The following is a 19,785-nucleotide window of genomic DNA, read 5'->3' on the forward strand; positions in this document are numbered from 1 at the left end:
CAACCTTATTTACCCACCATTTTTTAGGAAGCTTGAACTGAATTACCATTTTTTTATCAAATGATAACATTTTTTTATCTTTTCCATGGGTTATCTAGTGAAAATCCCATGTATTAAGCTTGTAAATAAATGTTAACGACCTCTTTTCAAGATCTCCCAGTAGAATGGAATACCCATTTAAGTTTTATTTTGTACTTAGAAATTTCTAAATAGATTTCCGCTGAAACCTCTGCATGTTTTCAATGTGCTTTTTAAGTTTTGTTTTAATTGGATGGTAAAATTGAACACATCAATAATAACTTAAAATTTATAAATTCACAAATGAAATTGAATTGTACAAAACTAAAAACTTCAGATTAAATTACAAAAAGTCGTGCGTCGGATTTGGTTTCAATTTTTTGCATAAAATGAACGTTAAATTGTCTAATTCCTATTGTAAATTAAATTCCTACACGGCAATCAAAGTGTTGAGATCGCATCCTTGAACCTACAACCCTCAGTTTCATTAACTGTTTCCCTATGAGGAATTCCGAAAATATGAAAATTGATGGTTCCTAATAGCTGGAACATTAGTTTCCAGTCCAAATAGTTATTCAACTGAAAAAGACAATTCATAATGAACATGAATTAATGTATCCATACTTTACACACTGCATATTCTAGTAGATTCTCAACCACTGTTCTACTCAATATATTTTTAACAGGCGAGTATTTTTTTTAATTCTAAATGAAGGCTCATTATTGCAATCAAATGCCTCGCACCAGTACCTCGTGCTTTGAACAGTAGAAGGAAAAAACACCCGCCAAAATTTCTCCTTTAAAATTTTTTATGCTCAGCAAGCTTTGATTTGCTTTCCAGTACACGTGAACTTTGAATAGTCGTTTCTAATACCTCTGGCCCATGGTGATGGTGAAAACAATCCCGCCAAAGGAAACGAAAATCGGTTGACAAATGGGTGCCATGACTTTTGGTTCGTGGGAATAAAACCGTAAGTTGTATGGGAGGGTCCCTTTTCTTAGGTGGGAGGGACTCAAATCTATTAACTCGACCTTTCTCATGTCCGTTTACATAACTGTACCAAATTTCAAGCTGATCGGTTAAGCGGGGTGGATTTGTATAAGGTGCATATATATATACAAACATATATAGCCCAACTCATCTTTATATATTAGATTTTTGGTATTGCTATTATTTTAGCTAAATTTCAAATTCGAAACCCCCCCCCCCCCCCATGGACAAGTCCTTCGCACGGGCCTGCCTACACAATGAATCGGTCAACATTTGCGGCAAGTAGAAGGCCAACGAGCAACAGGTGAAATTTCAGTTAGTTTCATAATATTGATTCAGGATTCATAATTATAAAATCCTAGAAAGAAATCCCAAATATATAATAAAGTTTGGAATCATTTTTTTTTGTTTTGATTATAGAAACAAAACATCATTTTGAAGATTTAGTTTTTTGAAAAATCTAGATTCTAATTTTGAAAAAATATTCACAAGATTCTTATTATTAAAAAAAATATTAATTATAAATTTAAGTTGCTGAAAGAACTTGTACTTTATATTCATGTGAAAATTCAGCTGAAAATTTATGTTATTGGTTTCATAAAAAACAACAAAGCTTCATACTTAAATTTGAAATTTAAATCGAGTTTTCAAGAGTAGAAAAAAATAAATCTGAATTGAAAAACAAAAATGGTTATTTTTGTGGTTAAAAAGAATTGGCTTGTAGTGTAGAGCAAAGGCGGGAGCAATTCATGGGAGCTTTTCATCAACATGCCCCCTAGCCTAGAATTTCAACACCTATCAAGCTTTCTCCTATTGGCGCACTAATGCCTGTCTATCCACCTTGCTTTCAAATTTCTATAAAATAAAGTCTCTCTAGTTTTCATTCCGCCGCACATGCCATTAAAATTATAATCATAAATCTGAATTATGGCATTTTTTAAACTATCGTTCAATCTGCGGCGATGGATCTCAGATTTTCCGTTTTGCGATTTTTGAAATACAGCTTAGTTCTTTTAGAAATGAGACACTTTCTTTTGTTGATATCTCATTTACTAGTTATCGCACATTCGAAATTTTGAAAGTACTATCAGACCTATTTTTTTCAAAATTTTAAATTTTTGCGTCTCTGAGATATTTACGATGCAAGAGAAAAAGAAAAAAAGTTACTTTGCATAGTTTCCTTTAAAATTCATCATTTTTAAGTTGATACCTGACAAAACCGTTTATTATTCAAAGAATTATTGTGTAAAAGAAGTGGAAAAGTATGCAAACACTGTCAAAAATTGGAGAGAAGAACATGACCGGCAATTACGGTTTATGGTCATCAGTGAAGTCCAGGTTCATTACAGAATTTTTAATTATTAGTAAACGATAAGCTAAGTGTAGATCGCTGAAATGTTCAAAAATAAATCCTCCATTAACCCGAAAGTGTTGCCTAGTTATGAGACATTCAAATCTAACCTCAAACTACAAGTTTTTGTTCGTACGAACTCGTAAGCTGAATAAACGGAACCGAGGCTTTGAAAAAGACGATTTCTGATGGACGACAAAACTTATGAAATACCCTATTTCAAACAAATTGCAGCGTTTGAATCCTACACCATGTCTGCTCGTGGTAAGGTCCTTAGCAGACTAAAGTTTGTATTTGCTGGATGTTTTGTAAAAATATAATGATTAACCAAAATTCTGCTCCTGTGGAAAAGTACAACAATTTTTAAAATGAATGTTTTGGTTTTCGCTGTTTTCAAAAGCCAAAAAAGAGCGGCGATACAAATCTTTTCTGAGGATGGCTGAAGATAGTAGGCCGAATCGTCAAAGAATTGTTTTTATTTGATTTCAAATTCACCGAAAAGCATCAACTAGAAAGGCCAAAAAGAATCAGCGGTGATCAAAGCTCGTTAACATTTATTCATTATGGGAAACAACAAATCATAAATGAGAAATGTAAGACCTAGGTATCTCAAAATTTCTGTATTTTCGTCCCCAAAACCTCTATTTTTCGGCACATTTTCTTATGCATTATTTGATTCATGCATCATTCCGACAAATGCATCATTTAAAATGTGCAATCAAAAACCACCAAGCTTCCACTAGAACCGGTTCTGGATTCAGTTGAAACCAACCGGATAATCTTTGTACCTCAATCCGTTGAAAACACGGTGTCTTTTTTTGGACCTTTAAAAAGAAAAAAAAGTCGGTATTTCTGCAAATTTGACACATTATAGAGGAGACTGTTTACTCGGATCTCTCTTCAATTGTCGAATACAGGAGACTGTCCCCTATCCAACGCACAGTTCAGAAAACAACGATCGGGGGTTTTAAAATATTTTTTTTTGAAGATTTGCGAACAAAACCCACGAGTAAAATTTTCAAGTTATTATATGCTTCAATTACATTAAATATGAAGATAATATTCCTTCGCTCACACTTAACTTATAGGCTCACGTACAAAAAAGGAACAAGGACGATACCTTGAAAATCCGGTTTTGCTGTGACCAAAAATATTAAACATCTATCTGTAGGTGTCTGTAAGTAATATCCGATTATGTTGATCAGTGCTCGGTACGCTCGGTAAAAGTTACACCCAAGCCCAAAGGCCAGATTAAAGCCAGCAACACATGGATTGAGCAAATTGAATTCACCAGCCCTGCGGACGACGACGGCGGGAGTTCGTGTAAACCTATATCATTTCACAGGCTTCGACGGTGACGCGCAAATCAGTGAGAGTCTACGCGCCAGTCGACTCGCGATCTTTGCGCAATACAATACCTATACGCGTAGATGCGCGACGCGTCACTCGTTTAGGTGACTACTGAGAATCTTTCAGTTCAAATATTATTTTGTGGTTATGGAATCTGTATTATCTTCATTGAAAAGTGTAAATGCTTCTTGAGAAATTTGTTAAATAAGTTAAATCTAGTGATAAAATCCCCATCTGTTTGTTGGTCATTACGAAAGTTTCCACAACACGAAGAAAGATCTGAGTCGAGTGAAACTTGTTTTGTGCATGGTAAAAGGCAGTGTAAAAAAAATGTTGTGCAGAAAAAAACTGGTATCTCAACGTTAGAAAGCAAGAAAAAAGTCATAACTGTTTCTAGCATCATATCAGAAGCAAAATTTCGCGAGACGCCAGAGCTTTAAAATCAAATAACTACGAGTACCTGAGTGAGGGTTCAGGTCACGATGACTGGACGAGATTGAATTGAACGCCTGGTTCAGAACAGACCAAACATTGACGTAAAAATATGTTCACATCGTCTCTATCAGCAGATGCACGGGAGCAAATTTCAATTCATTAGAACAGAACCGTGCAATTCAATTTGCCCCGGCTGCCGTGTAGTTAGTGAATGTGGTGGATGATAGTTGAATACCTACAACAACGGAGAAAAAAAACCTCACAAACAAAAACACGGTTTGCAAACATCTCATCCGTATCAAAACGGCTACGTCGAGCAGTATATGATGGCGTGCAACTTCACATATGAGTCCGCTAAAATGTACCGATAAAGCATCCAGATTTATCGGAAATAATTGTTTGCTTCCTACGAAAAATTCCACAACCCTATAATAATTCTGTTTGGACATCGTCGCAGGGTAGTCAAATGATGTGTTGTGAGGAGTTCAAAACACGCCGTAACGTTTGGTTTGTCAAAAGTGATAATTGTAGTAATTTTCTGGTTAAAATTACCTCTACAATAGTTTAGATCGTGCTAATCCAAGAATCGTCAACAGTGTGCATTTAGTGAATTAAAAATTATGAATGCTGCCTGATTGACACTGATTGTGATTTGGTTCGTAGTGTTTCTCCACTTATTTAGCGGCACATGTAGTCTAGTGTAGTTCATCTTCAATTGAATCACCGGCAAATGTTGACGGTTTATTCTAATTCTCACATACGGCATTCTTTCACAATAGCTACCATTTCGGTACAGTCGCGATATGCGATGTTCATAAGGGTGGCAGCGAAAATGACGAATTTTAAAATTGGCACATAGAACTGACATGTACAAGATTCTAGCGCGATTGGTCGTGGTTTAGGGGTGTCTGAAAACGCTCTAAATTTGGATTTTTTCGATAATCACCCAAATTGAAAACTATATGGGGATACTTCATCCCCTTTTTATATTTTCATCATATCATTCTGGGAAAATTTAACAACTCGCCGTCTTTTGCATTTTTCGATAGCGAGTAATTTCAAGTTTATATGCACCAAAAGTTTGAACGATACATGAACCCGTAGATGAACTTAAGCATTTTCGTGAGACCAAATAAATTGTTATATTTTTTAAGTTAAATGAGACTTGATCCTATACTAGAAAAGACTTGATTCTTCATTCAAGGTGCCCTGACCCTAGGCAAAAATCTAGAAAAATCCAAAGATAAAAGGTCCGTTGTCTTTTTTTGCCATATTAATTCTCATTTCACAGTTTGTATATATCAGACAAAGAGAATTCTCAAAATTTGTCTACTACCCCGGGGTCATTGCATACTTTAAGGTGCAATTTACTAGTTTTTAGATAAATACGGTATTTTGAGTTCTTTTTAACAGATAACTACTGGATGAACATTAGTTAATGGAGAAACATTAATAATTTCGTAATAACCAATGATCACGTTCAATCCAGAAGAAATATATATCTTTTTGGATTGATGATGAATTATGATGATGATGATGATGATGATGATGATGATGATGATGAATTAAACCCATAACATACATTTTGGAAAACTTTTGCTGAAAAAATTTGATACTTTACTCTCCCGATTGACATATTGGAATAATTTTTCATGAGACAAACATTTCAAACTGATAGAAAAGATCATCAAATCACATGTTCTTAAATTTTCAAACAAAGTTCAATAACTCGAAAAATATTTTTTTATTTGTTTAGAGAACAGCTTTGTTATTTTAGCACATTTTTCTAGAACATTTGATTTTTGTAAGACATTCTGGTATCGAGATATAGTGAAGGAATCAAATATCTCCAGGCATCAAGTATCCTCATTCTCCCCTACAATTCGGTACTTATTACTTCAATACTACCCAATAAGCTTTTCTGATTGCACGGTTTTACCTGAATATTTGAATTAAAAATTTGGAAAGGTCCGATCCGGCCTGGTTGCCCGGATTCGTGGGTTTTTTCACATTATTCGCAAAATCAAACAGTAAATTCAAAGAAAGTTACTATAATTTTTCGTCCAGAAAATATTTTAAACAAAAAAGCTGTTTTTTTTAAGTGTAGAAAACGATTTCAAATCTGTTGATGTGTTTCGATAAAAAAAAGTTTCAAATGTTTCTTTTGTTGATTTTGGTTGAATATTTTTTTGGTTTTGACCAAATTTGACCGTATGTTTCCCGGTTTTTGGGTTGAAAATTTGGGAATCAAATGACTGGAATATGCAAGGTTTTTAGACAAAATAACTCGAATTTACCGGCCCAGATACGTGCGTGAAAAGTTCATTCAACCTTATTCTAAGAAAACTAAAATTTAGCCATTTTTCATTGATATCATGAGTAATTTTGACTTCTGAGGAAAAGATTTTCATTGATATCATGAGTAATTTTGACTTCTGAGGAAAAGATACAGAAGTTATCTTCCTCATAATCAGGCCTTGGCAATTTCACTTTCAATCGTCAATCGTCACTCAAAAATGAACACAAAACGCGTCATTCGAAAGAGCTTCACTGTCAATTCCCTTTCACACCACTTCACATTCGGCAAACGCTAATTTCACTTCGCTTTCACCTCGGTCTCCTTCGTTCGAAACTGGCAATCGTCAATTTCATTTCAAAACGAAATTCGAGCATATCCCTTTCAATGAAAGTTTCATTGCGTATACTCGCATATTGCACGGGGCACATCAAGAAATCTGTTGCCACGCGACTGGTGTGTGTGTGTGTGTGTGTGTGTGTGTGTGTGTGTGTGTGTGTGCGTGTGTGTTTTTTTTTTTAGTTGGTTACCACAGGTGGTAAATCCCGGTTTACGGATTGTATTCCAAGGCACGGCGAGCCACCGCGTCCCCCCAGTTTGCTACTCTGGGTCCATGGGTACAATGGGCAGACTCATGATATACTCCGTGTATACCCCCTACTCCCTAAACTCCACCTGGGGCCGCAGACCTGGTTCCCACCTCGAACTGTTTAGTACACTATGCTTCAATAGTGGGAGGTCTATTCGCGCTAATGCGCTCAAAGGCAATACTCATTAACGAGACCACTTTCAGCAAAACCTCTCATCCTTACGACTCGACGCCTGAACTCTCCTCTAACGACTTGAGAACCGACATCTCCTCGCAATGACTCGAGATTCCCACACAAACCTCTCCTCTTCGCGACTTGAGGCCTGATCTCTCCTCTGACGACTTGAGATCCGACCCCTCCTCGCATCGACTCGAGGTTTACCTCTCCTCTGCACGATTCAAGGCCCGATCTCTCCTCTAACGACTTGAAATCTGACCTCTCCTCGTAATGACTCGAGGTGACCACTTGTACCCCTCCTCTTGTTGGTAAGGGGCCTGATCCCTCCTCTTACGACTCGGGACCCGACCTCCTATCATAAAGACTCGGGGTTGACCACACAAACCTCTCCGCCTGAAGGTTTGAGGCCTGACCTCTCCTCTAACGACTCGAAGCCCGACCTCTTATCTTCAGGGTTCGAAGTTTGCCACCTTGCCCGTCGTGTGCCAGATCGAGAGCAGCTTATCCTGGACTCGCGCCTGTCACGGCACACGCGCGGGACTTAACGCAACTACTCGGATGATTCCCGACGAAGACGTCATCCTACACCGACTCGAATGGCTCGCCCGGCGTCGAGAGCCACTCTACCCGTGGGTATTCCCCGAACGTGGAATAACCCTTTCCCAACGATTTCCACTGCGAAGAAGGTCAAGTCTTATCCCCGCAGCTTCTGTCATTGAGAACCGCTCTACTCGGATACTCCCCGAAGGTGGAGCATCCTACACACGAACGCGGCGCACCCACGGCATCCGCTACGCAGAAGGTATTGTCTTATCTTTGTAACTTCAAACCGTGGGGTCGGACGCACTCTACTCGACAGCCCCCCGTCGATGGGGTCAGTCTACTCCGACCGTTGTCCGGTCTTCTTTATCCCCCTTGGTTGGCAACCCTAGGATTTTTGGCCCGCGGATTTTCCTGCCCGTTGTGTGCCAAATCGAGAGCAGCTTATCCTAGACTCGCGCCTGTCACGGCACACATTCGGGACTTGGAACGCTACGACTCGGATGTTTCCCGACGGTGACGACATCCTACACCGACTCGAGAGGCTCGCCCGGCGTTGAGAGCCTCTCTACCCGTGGGTATCCCCCGACAGTGGTTAACCCTCTTCCTTCGAGATCCGCTACGAGGAAGGTAAAGTCTTATCCCCGCAGTTTCCCTCTTAGGAAGCGGAACTACTCGGATACCCCCCGACATTGGGGTATCCTACACACGTTCGCGGCGCACCCCTGACCTCCGCTACGCAGAAGATGATGCCTTATCTTTGTAGCTTCGATCAAGGGATCGGACGCACACTACTCAGATGCTCCCCGCCGATGGAGTCATCCTACACCGTTCGCGGACTGCCGTTGGTTCCAGCTCCTCTGCAGGGCAGTCATGATCCGGGTGAACCCATCGCTGACCGCGTGCCAAGTGTTGGAATCCGCACACATCCTCTGTACAACGTTGTCTGCTGTCGTGTCAGGCCCGCAGGCGGCAAATATGGAAGTACGTACCGCCGCAAACCTCGGACAGACAAACACCACATGTTCGGGTGTTTCCTCTACGTCACCACAATCTGGGCAATATGGCGAAGCCACATGTCCAAACCGGTAGTGGTACTTCATGAAGCATCCATGACCAGTCAGGAATTGCGTCATATAGAAGTCCACTTCACCGTGCCTTCTTCCGATCCAGCTCCCGATGTGCGGGATCAGACGATGGGTCCACCTTCCTCTCGTTGAGCTGTCCCACAGCTGCTGCCAGTTGGACATCGAGTCCTCATTGGCGAGATCTCGAACGTTGGGCGTGTCTCTGTTGTCGTAGCAATAGACATCCTCCTCTAGCAAAACCGAGATGGGCATAACACCCGCTACTACACAGGCGGCTTCGGACGACATGGTCCGGTATCCGCTGATAACCCGCAGGTTCATCAGCCGCTGAACGCTGTTAAGTCGCTGCAGGTTACAGCTTCCTCCCAGGGCCTGCCTCCAGGCCGCTGCTCCGTACCGCAAGATCGAAGTGGTCACACTTGCAATGATCCGCCTTTTGCTGCTTTGGATAGCCGAGGAGTTCGGCATCATTCGTGTGAGTGCGGCCGTGGCCATTGCCGCTCTCTTGCACACGTGTTCGACATGGCTCGTGAAGCTGAGCCTGTCGTCAATCATCACCCCTAGGTACTTAATTGCGCGTTTAGACACGATGTTGCACGGTCCAACGGCAATGGTACCTGTTTGGGGTGATTTCAGGTTGGTGATAAGCACCATCTCGGTTTTGTGGTGGGCTAGACGCAGGCACTTGGAGTGCATCCAGCGTTCCACTTCCTGGATAGCTACCGTGGCCAGTAGCTCAACCTCCGCTGTTGAGGAGCCCCTCGCCAAGAGGACTACATCATCTGCAAATCCTACGAGTTCGGCTCCCGATGGGAGGCTCGTTCGTAGGAGTTCGTCGTAGGTGATGTTCCACAGAACCGGGCCGAGAATTGACCCCTGTGGAACACCCGCCGAAACCTCTTGTGTTCGCAAACCCTCGCCGGTCATATACTGCAGTTGGCGATTGTGGAAGTAACTTTCCACAAGCCTATACTGATATGCCGGGATCCTCATTTGGATGAGCGACGACGCAATCGCTGTCCAACTGACACTGTTGAAGGCGTTCTTCACATCCAGAGTGACAACCGCACAAAAGCGGAGCCCTCTCCTCTTGGTCAGCCTGGCTCTGTCCGCTACCTCGATGACCGAGCGGATGGCATCTACGGTGCTGCGACCTCGACGGAAACCAAACTGTTTCCCCGAGAGTCCGCCCTCACTTTCCGTGTATCTCTGAAGTCGGTTCTGAATCACCTTCTCCAGGACCTTACCCGCTGTATCCAGTAGACAGATCGGCCGATATGCCGATGGGTCTCCTGGACGCTTACCCGGCTTTGGCAGAAGAACAAGTTTCTGCCGTTTCCACGTGTCAGGAAACACCCGTTCCGTCACGTATCGTTGCAACGATGTTCGGAACATATCGGGGAATTCCCTAATCGCGGCCTTCACCGCGACGTTCGGAATGCCGTCCGGTCCGGGGGCCTTCCTCGGTTGGAGAGACTTGGCGATCTCGCGAAGTTCTTCCACCGTTATCCTCTCTTCGGCGCTGGTGTCCCAGTCATACGGGACTGTTGGCCAGCGGGTAACATCGTGCTGTGGGAACAGCTCATTGATGATGACTCTCAGTTTATCGGGGCACGTTTCAGGTGGTGCGCCCCCACTTTTAGTTCTGCCCATGACTATCCGATAGGCATCACCCCATGGACAGTCGTTGGCGTCACGGCATAACTGTTTGAAACGTGCCCTCTTGCTTGCGTTGATGGCCCTGCGGAGGGCCGATCTCGCGCTTGTGAAGAGTGGCCTACGCTCCGTTCGCTCTTCTTGGGTCCTTGCGTTCTGCATCCTGCGCCTTGCCCTATGGCAGTCGGCACGCAGACCCGCAATTTCCTCCGTCCACCAGTAGACGGGTGGCCTAGTGCTTTTATGCTTGGCCCTTCTCGGCATCGCAGCATCGCAAGCGCGAGCTAGAACCCTCGTCAGTTCTTCCGCGGACAGGTTGTCCAGGTTCCTCTTCCAGTGCAACGCTTCGACAAAGACGTTCTGGTCGAACTGCGTTGTCTTCCAGAGGCGTTCTCCTGTACGAGACTCGCGTCTACCTGTCCGCGTACTTGAGCCTAGCCGATAGCGAATCGCGAAGTGATCGCTATTCGTGTAGGCCTCGCTCACCATCCAATCGCTTACCAACCCCGGGCTACCGAAGGTGACATCTATGGTTGACTCGCTCCCGTTCCAACTTTGGTAGGTACTGGTATTCCCTACGTTGGCCAGATCCACATTAAGCCTCGCCAGGGCTTCTAAAAGAGTTTGACCTCTGGGATTTGTGAGGCGGCTACCCCATTCAACGGCCCACGCGTTAAAGTCGCCAGCAATAACGATGGGGCTTTTCCCCATTAGCACATCCACCATCTTGTCAACCATAGTGCCAAACCTCTCCAAGGACCACCTTGGGGGAGCATAGCAGCTACAGAAGTAGATCCCGTTGACTTTGGCCACCACCATGCCTTCGTATTCCGTCGCCACAACTTCTTGTATGGGGAAACTACCTGTAACCCATATCGCGGCCAGTTTGGCATCATCAGTCGCCCAATTAATGCCATTCGCAGCTCTGCGATATGGGTCTGCCACTAGCGCGATGTCCAACTGTCTGTGTCTGTGTGAGTGTGTGTGTGTGTGTGTGTGTGTGTGTGTGTGTGTGTGTGTGTGTGTGTGTGTGTGTGTGTGTGTGTGTGTGTGTGTGTGTGTGTGTGTGTGTGTGTGTGTGTGTGTGTGTGTGTGTGTGTGTGTGTGTGTGTGTGTCGGTGTGTGTGTGTGTGTGTCGGTGTGTGTGTGTGTGTGTGTGTGTGTGTGTGTCGGTGTGTGTGTGTGTGTGTCGGTGTGTGTGCAAGTGTGTGTGTGTGTGTGTATGCTATTTGCTGCCTGTTTTGCTGCATTGAAAGTCTCGTTTGACGTCGAAATTGATGACACTGATTGCGGGCAGTTTCAAGCATCATTGAAATTCTCTTCTGCTGACTTTTGAATTTCTTTCTTTCACCCGGGCAGTGAATATGAGAGGATTCACTTTCATTCGAGTAATGAAAGTGAACTGCTCGAAATTGAAATTTGTTGGAGTGAGACGAATAAAGGGAAATTTCAATTTCATTCTTTCCTTTCGACGATGCCGAGCCCTGCCATAATCTTTCCCCGTACAGTAAAATAAGGAAATTTTGAAGAAACTTTAATAAAATTTTAAACAATTAAACTATTTTAAACAATTTAACGAATACACACATATAGGATCTCAGTGAAACTTGACGTTTCATCGCGTTATTTACTGATGCCAATGATGCTATGTAATTGATTACACACAACTGGCATAGAGGCTAAATTTTGGGTGTACATATATTGCACGAGCTGGCGCAATCGACTTCAAATTCATATGGAGGTTCTGAAAAATGTATGAAAAATCTACATTATTTCACTCTTTATGCTTTAAAATATGCCTCCAGTTTTCTATATACAGTTGCGTTCAAAAAAGAATGAAACCGCATAAAGCTGCACACTCTCTTCAAACTGTGACAAGCTGCCATTTCTCGATCGGTTTATATTTTTTCATGAAATGTTCACACAATTTAGTTCAACTATCCAACTAACTTTCCTCAAAATTTGAAGTCTTTACAATGACTAGACACAAAAAAACAGCTTTTTCCGTAAAAAAAAGAGAAATTCGGAATTGCTTCACTAAGTTCGCTGTATCTTAGACCATTTTTATTGAAACAATTTTGAAATTTGGTTCAAAAATGTAAAAATGTTTGATCTAGTACCTGGCCAAGTTTCATCAAAATCGATTAACGCAATCAAAAATGATGCCGGATGCAGTGGTCGGAAAATCGCTCAAGAAAAGCAATCAGGAATGGTTTCTAGCTAGAATGATGCTACCTCCGAGTGCTGTGATACGCACGTGGTAAAAGTACCCATTGAATATATGTCGAAAATCAACACTAACTTGATACAAGAAGATATACCATGCCCCACCGGAGGCTACCGTTGCTATTCGTCACGTGGCTAATCGACGGTGATCGACATACTTGGTGATACATTTTGAACGTCGCTCCCTCAATCATTCCCGAACGTCTATCCTCGCATCATTGTTGATAATGCTCGTTATTGATAGACGATCATTAATGTTTCAAAAGGAAAAATCTGAATAAATACCAGGACCACATGTTCAAAAAAGCTGTAGCACATGCTGGACAGTTCATTGCGGTTACCTAGTCATGATTTTGTCCTTCTATGCAGAACGAAAAATAAAAAATCATCTGATAGCCTACATAGATCGCTCAGAACTGATACATATCAGTTATGATCCTAAAAGTTGAAAGTCGTCAAGGGAAGGAAATCAGCATCGAGAGGTTCGTTGCTGATAGTTTGCGTCCTTTTTTACCTCATCATGTATCGCAAAAGTGTTTCAAATACAGAAGCGTCGTTGTCATGCATGATTGTTTGTATGATTTGGTTGAAGAAGGAAAATTTGACTGCTTTGATTTTTTGGCTCTGAATGTAGTCAAGCATGGCTCAGTGAAAATGATTGATTTTCGGAAGCATGGCCGGATGTAAAATATGGTTCATTATAGCCCAACGGACGACTTCATTCTTTTTTGGATGGATGTTTGCATGGAAAGCATCGTTATTAATGTTTTCTTGGTTTTTTCCTTCACAAAATCAAAATTTATCACAAAGAATGAAGTAAATTGATAGAAACTTCATTCTTTCTTTGTTTAGAAATAGAAAATGTTCCAATAGAACTGGAATTTAAAAACAAGAGTGAAAATAATACTTGCTATATATGGTCGGGATTCGACTATATTCCTATGTGTATCAAATTAGTTTATCAGTAGGTATAGTTAGCACGTCATTTCTGAATCTCTGTTCTTCTCATTTTGAACTCTGTTGAAACATTTTCTATTTCGAAACAAAGCACGAATGAAGTTTTCATCAATTTCTATCATTTTTGTGATAAATTTTTATTTTGTGAAAGAAAAAAAAAACAAGAAAACATTGAAACGATGTTTTCCATACAAACATCCTTCCAAAAAAGAATGAAGTCCTATGTTGGGCGATGATGAACCTGATTTCCTATCCTACACAATTTGTTATCGCGTTAATCGATTTTGACAAAATTTGGCCAGGTACTAGATCAAACATTTTTACATACTTGGACTGGATTTCAAAAATTTTCAATAAAAATTGTCAAAGATACGAACTTAGCGAACTTAGTGAAGCAATTCATAATTTTCTTTTTTACGGAAACAGCTGTATCTTTGTTTCCAGTCATTGTAAAGACTTCAAATTCTGTAGGGCGTTAGTCGGATAGTTGAACTTAATTATGTGAAAATTTCATGAAAAATTTAAACCGAGAGAGAAATGGCAGCTAGTCAAAGTTGGAAGAGAGTGCGCAGCTTCTCGAGATTTCATTCTTTTTTGAACGCAACTGTCGCTCTGAATTGTAGAATTTATAGTTTAAACAATTAGGAACGAGTTTTTAGACGATTGTAACGTAATAGGGGAGATAAAGGCATAACGAGCACCCAGAGCATATTGAGCACTCCATTTTTCGAAGAAAGTACGGATTTTCTCAAATAAATTTTTATGAGGAACTGTTTTGTAGTTCCTATAGCATTATTTTTTCATCAAAAAAGAAATCTCTTTATGATATTTATAAAAAATATTAAAAAAAAGCAACTAGGTTCTCAAGTGACGAAAATATTATAACTTTTGAGCACCGGAAAATAAGCTCTTATGATCGTTAAATCGTTCCTCAACTTACACCATCATTAAATTTTTAATTTTTCACTATAATCCATTTTTCAACGCGTTTTTACTTTATTTTGTTGACCCGGGGCGTATAGAGTGCCATTGATCGGGGCACGATGAGCATTTTCTGTCGTACAATCAAGCAGCGAATTCAACTCGATGAAGTCAACTGAATTATAGAACCACAGGTGTCGTAATTAAATTTTTCTTACATCATGTTTCTGGTGCTTTGTTTAGCGGATGATGCTACTATCCGTATAATCCAACAATCGAAATAATCGATCATGAAAGGTAAATGAAAACAAATAACCCCGAAAAGGAATAGATGACCTCTTCGACACCCAACCAAAAGGCCAAATCGTCAGATGAAACAAGTCTCTATAATTCAGTTGACATCATCGAGTTCAATTCGCTGCTAGATTCCACGGCAGAAAATACTCATCGTGCTCCGATTAATGTTGCTTATTATGCCCCAGTGGGGGTTCTCATTATGCCCCTACAGTGACTGATTGTCAGCTCTTGGCAAAAAAAAAAAATAAAATGCATTTTTAAACGTTTTTATCTATTTGTTCAAGTATAAGCCTGTTAGGAAATAGACTTTTTTTTGTGTCTGAACAAGAAACAATGAAGTAAAACACAAATTATAGCTATTTTCTATGATCAAATTAGCGCCCTTATGCCCTCATCTTCCTTACGAGTTTACTGTGGAGAATTATTCGCAATTGAACGTGTGGATTTTTCGCATTTCGTTGATAATTTGATTCGTGTATGGCGTAGGTGTAGGGGTGCATTACACTTGTTCACCGAGTTTTAAAAAAATCGTAAATTAATTGACTGTCCATGTTTCTCATGTAAAACTGGCGCTGAATTCAAAAAGGATATTTAAGAAAAACCTAAACGAACAAGGTTTGAGCTATGCTCAAAATATTATAATTAGCTTATAGAAAAAAACGTACGTCAAACGGGGCATCACGCAACAGCAGGGTTAGATGCAACATTTTTATGCCGAAACACTTAATCAATTTTGATTTTAACATAACCTTATAAAGTTATTATTAAATGTTAACCAAATGATGATGACTTTTTTAAAGTTTTGATTCTCATAGAAAATTTAAAAATTGAGCAATAGATGTATAAATTTTCACGTTTTTCGATACCATTAAAAACTTTATCCAGTATGACGGATTGTTGTAATGATATCATCTACAAAATTTATATTGCTTTTATTATCCTATGTCCTTTACCAACACAGTTGGTGTAAAGATATTTTTCTTATTTAATTTTTGGCATTTCGGCGAGTTGTGAAAATTCAAGGTAGAATATTTAGAAAGAACATGAAGGTATTATAGGTGGAAAGATCAAAGCTAGAGCGCTTTGGGTAGAAGAAATTGAATAGTTGGTGAAAATGTGAGCAGGGCTTTTGTTGTGTGAACAGCTTTTGAACTACTTGCGTGCGCCCGGTCGGACACAATCTCATGTGTTCGACCCGTCCGTGTTTCAATGTGGGTAGGAATGCGATGGGTTTCTTCATCGCTTCCTATCAACATTGAAACGGCGCGCGGCAAAGAATCACGCAAGTAGTTCAAAAGCTGTTCACACAACAAAAGCCCTGCTCACATTTTCACCAACTATTCAATTTCTTCTACCCAAAGCGCTCTAGCTTTGATCTTTCCACCTATAATACCTTCATGTTCTTTCTAAATATTCTACCTTGAATTTTCACAACTCGCCGAAATGCCAAAAATTAAATAAGAATATATCCCGGCGGCGATTAAAATAAGATAACAAAGATATTTTTCAGACAACCACCTAATTTTGTAAAAAACATTTGTATAATTTAGTTACCAGTCTGGGCTAAAATGCATCAAAATGCAAATCAAAAATTCTCCTTTGAAATCTAGTTTCCATAAAGAGGAATATGATTGTTTTGCATCACGCATTTATAAATTTCAACATTTCAGCCATTATAACATGAATTTTTATTATTTTAGCAAGTAGGATTTTTTGTATTATTTTTTACCCCTTAATGTATGCAGCACCCTTATGCTTTTTCTTTAAAAACATTTTTGTCATAAAAAACGTAAAATGTAATTTGAACAAAACCAGAAATCTCTGCAATTGGTGCATGCGTTATGACATCAAAAATATATTCAAAAACAATAAATTTTTTAACGTTTTCATTTGATTTTTTCATTAAAACCAAGTTTGTTGCAACTTACCCCTTTTTCTTAGTTGGATGAAAATAGCATGATTTTGTAAAATTAAAAATAATTGGTGAAACTGATAATTTTTCTGCCTACGTCATTATGATGTCCTATTAACCTTAAAACTGTTGATGTACAAACGGTATGATTATCTGTGGACATAAAGTTGTTAGAAGCCATCAAAGTTGGAAAATGTTGCATGATGCCCCAGTTGACGGTATATTGCTTCCGTGTATATCCGAAACCCAGTTTGCCCATTCTACTCTCGAAAAATATTTGGATATTCATTGATATTATTATTTTTCCATTTCGAGAGGATAACAAAAAATGTAGATCAAAGTAAGAATTTTTTTGTATTGTGATTGACACCATACAACGCCTTTAAAATCTAAATTGAGCAAATAAATTCATACGATTTCAGTCTAAATCAGAATAGTAAGTATTGTCAGTAATTTGATTTGGAACTTCTCTAAACTTAACTTTTGTATCTATAAACAGTGAATTCATCCCCCCTTTCCACAACCAACGTTCGTGTTTGTTTGGTTCCACTCACCTCGGGCTAGGGTTAGCTTTAGCAATTATCAACCCGGCTAAAATGACGGCCAGGGCAACGACAGGCGGCCTCAGCAAATTGGTAATCAGCCGCGATGTCCACTCGTCATTCAGTCCATTGACGTGGGAGGTCGGAAGAAAGAATCGCGACTGCAGATAGTTCTGCTCGTGTGCGTTGAAATTGATCATACCGGTTTGCACGAAAACTAGCGCCAGTATGTTGAAAATCAAAATCCCGTTGGTGAAGATGCGTTTTAGGGATGCCGCAAGGCCAATATCGGCAAGCCATTTATGGCCAGCCAACGATTGTGTGCTATTGTTGGTTGCCGTTTCGATGATGTCATCTGCCGCCTGACGCACGAGCGTAGAAAGTAAGCGCTTCGGAAAAAGGGCCAACAAAAATCCAAGGACGAAAACGATCGGTCCAATGATCACCCATCCCAGCCACCAGCCCAGAGGCGTAGCGCCAACGGCCAAAACGATCGCTAGGCCGAATTGTTGGCCCCAAATTCGAGCACCCAGGGCACATCCTTTGGGAAAGATTAAACAAGTTAGGCGTGCACAATTCAACGAAATTGATAATTACTCACCGATGTGACTGGGACTTTGGTGTTCCCTGAGGTTGTCATCTAGATAGCTCATGCCCAAACAGTAGAACACAATATTAGCCATACCGATTAGAGCCTGGCCCACAAATAGCAACACCAAGGTCGTGATGGCGTGCATTTTCTCATCCTGCATTTCCGCCGATTGTTGTAACTCACACACATTGTCCACTTGCAATGCACCAATTGTATCTGATTCGGAGGAGCTGGAATTTGATAATATTTTTTTTTCAATTTCATACATGAATTTTGAATTCCGCATTACAATTGTTTTATAATTTATAAAAATGCAATAATATCGAATGTTCTGAATGTTTGACTCAACAAGTTACGCACAGAAAAACTATTTCTAAATTATCAATGTTCTTGAGCTCCTGGAAAGATATCGCATAGATAACGTTCCTTGCTATTACGATATTGGCATTTGCAGAAAATCGCGATAAGAGCATTTACACCTGTAGTGTTATTAAATTAGAATCGTACACACACTAACACGTTATTGACATACTTGTGAGTCAGCGTGGGTATAATGAGCATGAGCAATCCTACGGCCTGTATCATGAAGATTCCCCCCAGCCACGAGATCCGATGTATTCGATTGCCCCAATAGGCGATGATCAGGGCGAAAACGCCCATCGAAATGCCGGCCGAAACGAGCAACCAATCCACGATAACCGGATCCCAGTCTAGTTCTATCGCAGCTTGGAAGGCGGCCACCCTAAAGTACGATTCGACGCCCCCCTGGACGAATCCTGTCAGCGACAGAATAATCAGGAAAGACGTCGAAGTACCCAACCTTTGACATCCGGGTCCATTGCAGCAATTGCACGCCCGAATTCCACAATCGATCGATTCTGCAACATCGGAAAATAACTCATTACACCGGAATTAACTCTCAATTATTGTGAAATCACTTGCCCGTTCGTATATTATTCGCATTGGCTTGAATCGTAGGCAAACGATCTTCGTCATCACGGATTAACGAAGCTGGTCTGATCATTTTTCTAATCCAGATTGCACAAATCCCGGTTCTAGCGAGTAATTAAAATCAAAACTCTAATAAATACAACATATTTCTTTAACGAATGATTTTCTCAACATAACACGAACTCACTGCTGAACCAAACTGGCAGCAGAGCTCAATAGAGCCCTACCTGAACCCAGTCAATCCGCAAGGTTGATAACGGGACGGTTTTTTGATATTATCTTATCTTATCAAAATGCGCCTCTGGGACACTCAGGGCGGTAACCGAAGAAATGACGAAACGCCCAGGGACATGCATGTATGTATTCCGAAGAAATCTGAATTACCTCCAGCTTTTGCTGGAGCCCCGGTAGAAGTTGATATAAATTCCAGTAAAGAGTTATCAGAAAAAGTGTATCAGGTTACGCTACTACTACACTCCTTCCATCGAAATTTTACCTTGATTATCTTTGACTAACCGTTTCCGTGTATTCAAATATGAGTAAGGTGAAACATTGTTCGGCGAAGCTTGCAAAAACAATTAAAAATCCAAATCTATAAAACTCACCCTTTTTCTTGTCTCAAGCCATGTGGTTGGTGCAAAAAGCTTGACACAATTCGTATAACCGTCGATTGAAGCTGCTTTGGATTATTTTCCCAAAAAAGTTTCCGGGAAAAAATCATTGTTATTCGTTTTTTTTCACCAGCTTTGAAAATTGAGCTGGTGACCTCTTGTGGAATTGAAAGTTCACTGAGCGGAACAAAATAGCATCAACCATGTTTTTGCGTGTTAAAAGATGAATGCTTAATCCTAGTACTACCGACAAATTGAGTAGGTATACCTAATGAAACCTTGAC

The 19,785-nt window shown here is 40.5% G+C and overlaps 2 protein-coding genes across 2 annotated transcripts in view; one reads left to right on the forward strand and one right to left on the reverse strand.

Moving 5' to 3' along the window:
• Window positions 1-19,085, reverse strand: part of LOC129747255 (solute carrier organic anion transporter family member 1C1) — a 35,187-nt gene extending 16,102 nt beyond the window's left edge. Inside the window, exons 1-4 of the mRNA XM_055741364.1 lie at window positions 18,882-19,085; window positions 18,472-18,817; window positions 17,949-18,169; window positions 17,360-17,888 (exon numbers count right to left, since the gene is read on the reverse strand). Coding sequence (XP_055597339.1) covers window positions 17,360-17,888; window positions 17,949-18,169; window positions 18,472-18,817; window positions 18,882-18,963 — 1,178 coding nt within the window. The 5' untranslated portion in view covers window positions 18,964-19,085. The remainder of the gene's footprint in view (window positions 1-17,359; window positions 17,889-17,948; window positions 18,170-18,471; window positions 18,818-18,881) is intronic.
• LOC129742409 (solute carrier organic anion transporter family member 74D) overlaps window positions 4,670-19,785 on the forward strand; it is a 56,563-nt gene continuing 41,447 nt past the window's right edge. The window contains exon 1 of the mRNA XM_055734308.1: window positions 4,670-4,800. The gene's annotated coding sequence lies outside the window, so the exon portion shown is untranslated. The remainder of the gene's footprint in view (window positions 4,801-19,785) is intronic.

This window comes from Uranotaenia lowii, chromosome 2, assembly GCF_029784155.1.
Source record: "Uranotaenia lowii strain MFRU-FL chromosome 2, ASM2978415v1, whole genome shotgun sequence".
NCBI lineage: Eukaryota > Metazoa > Arthropoda > Insecta > Diptera > Culicidae > Uranotaenia > Uranotaenia lowii.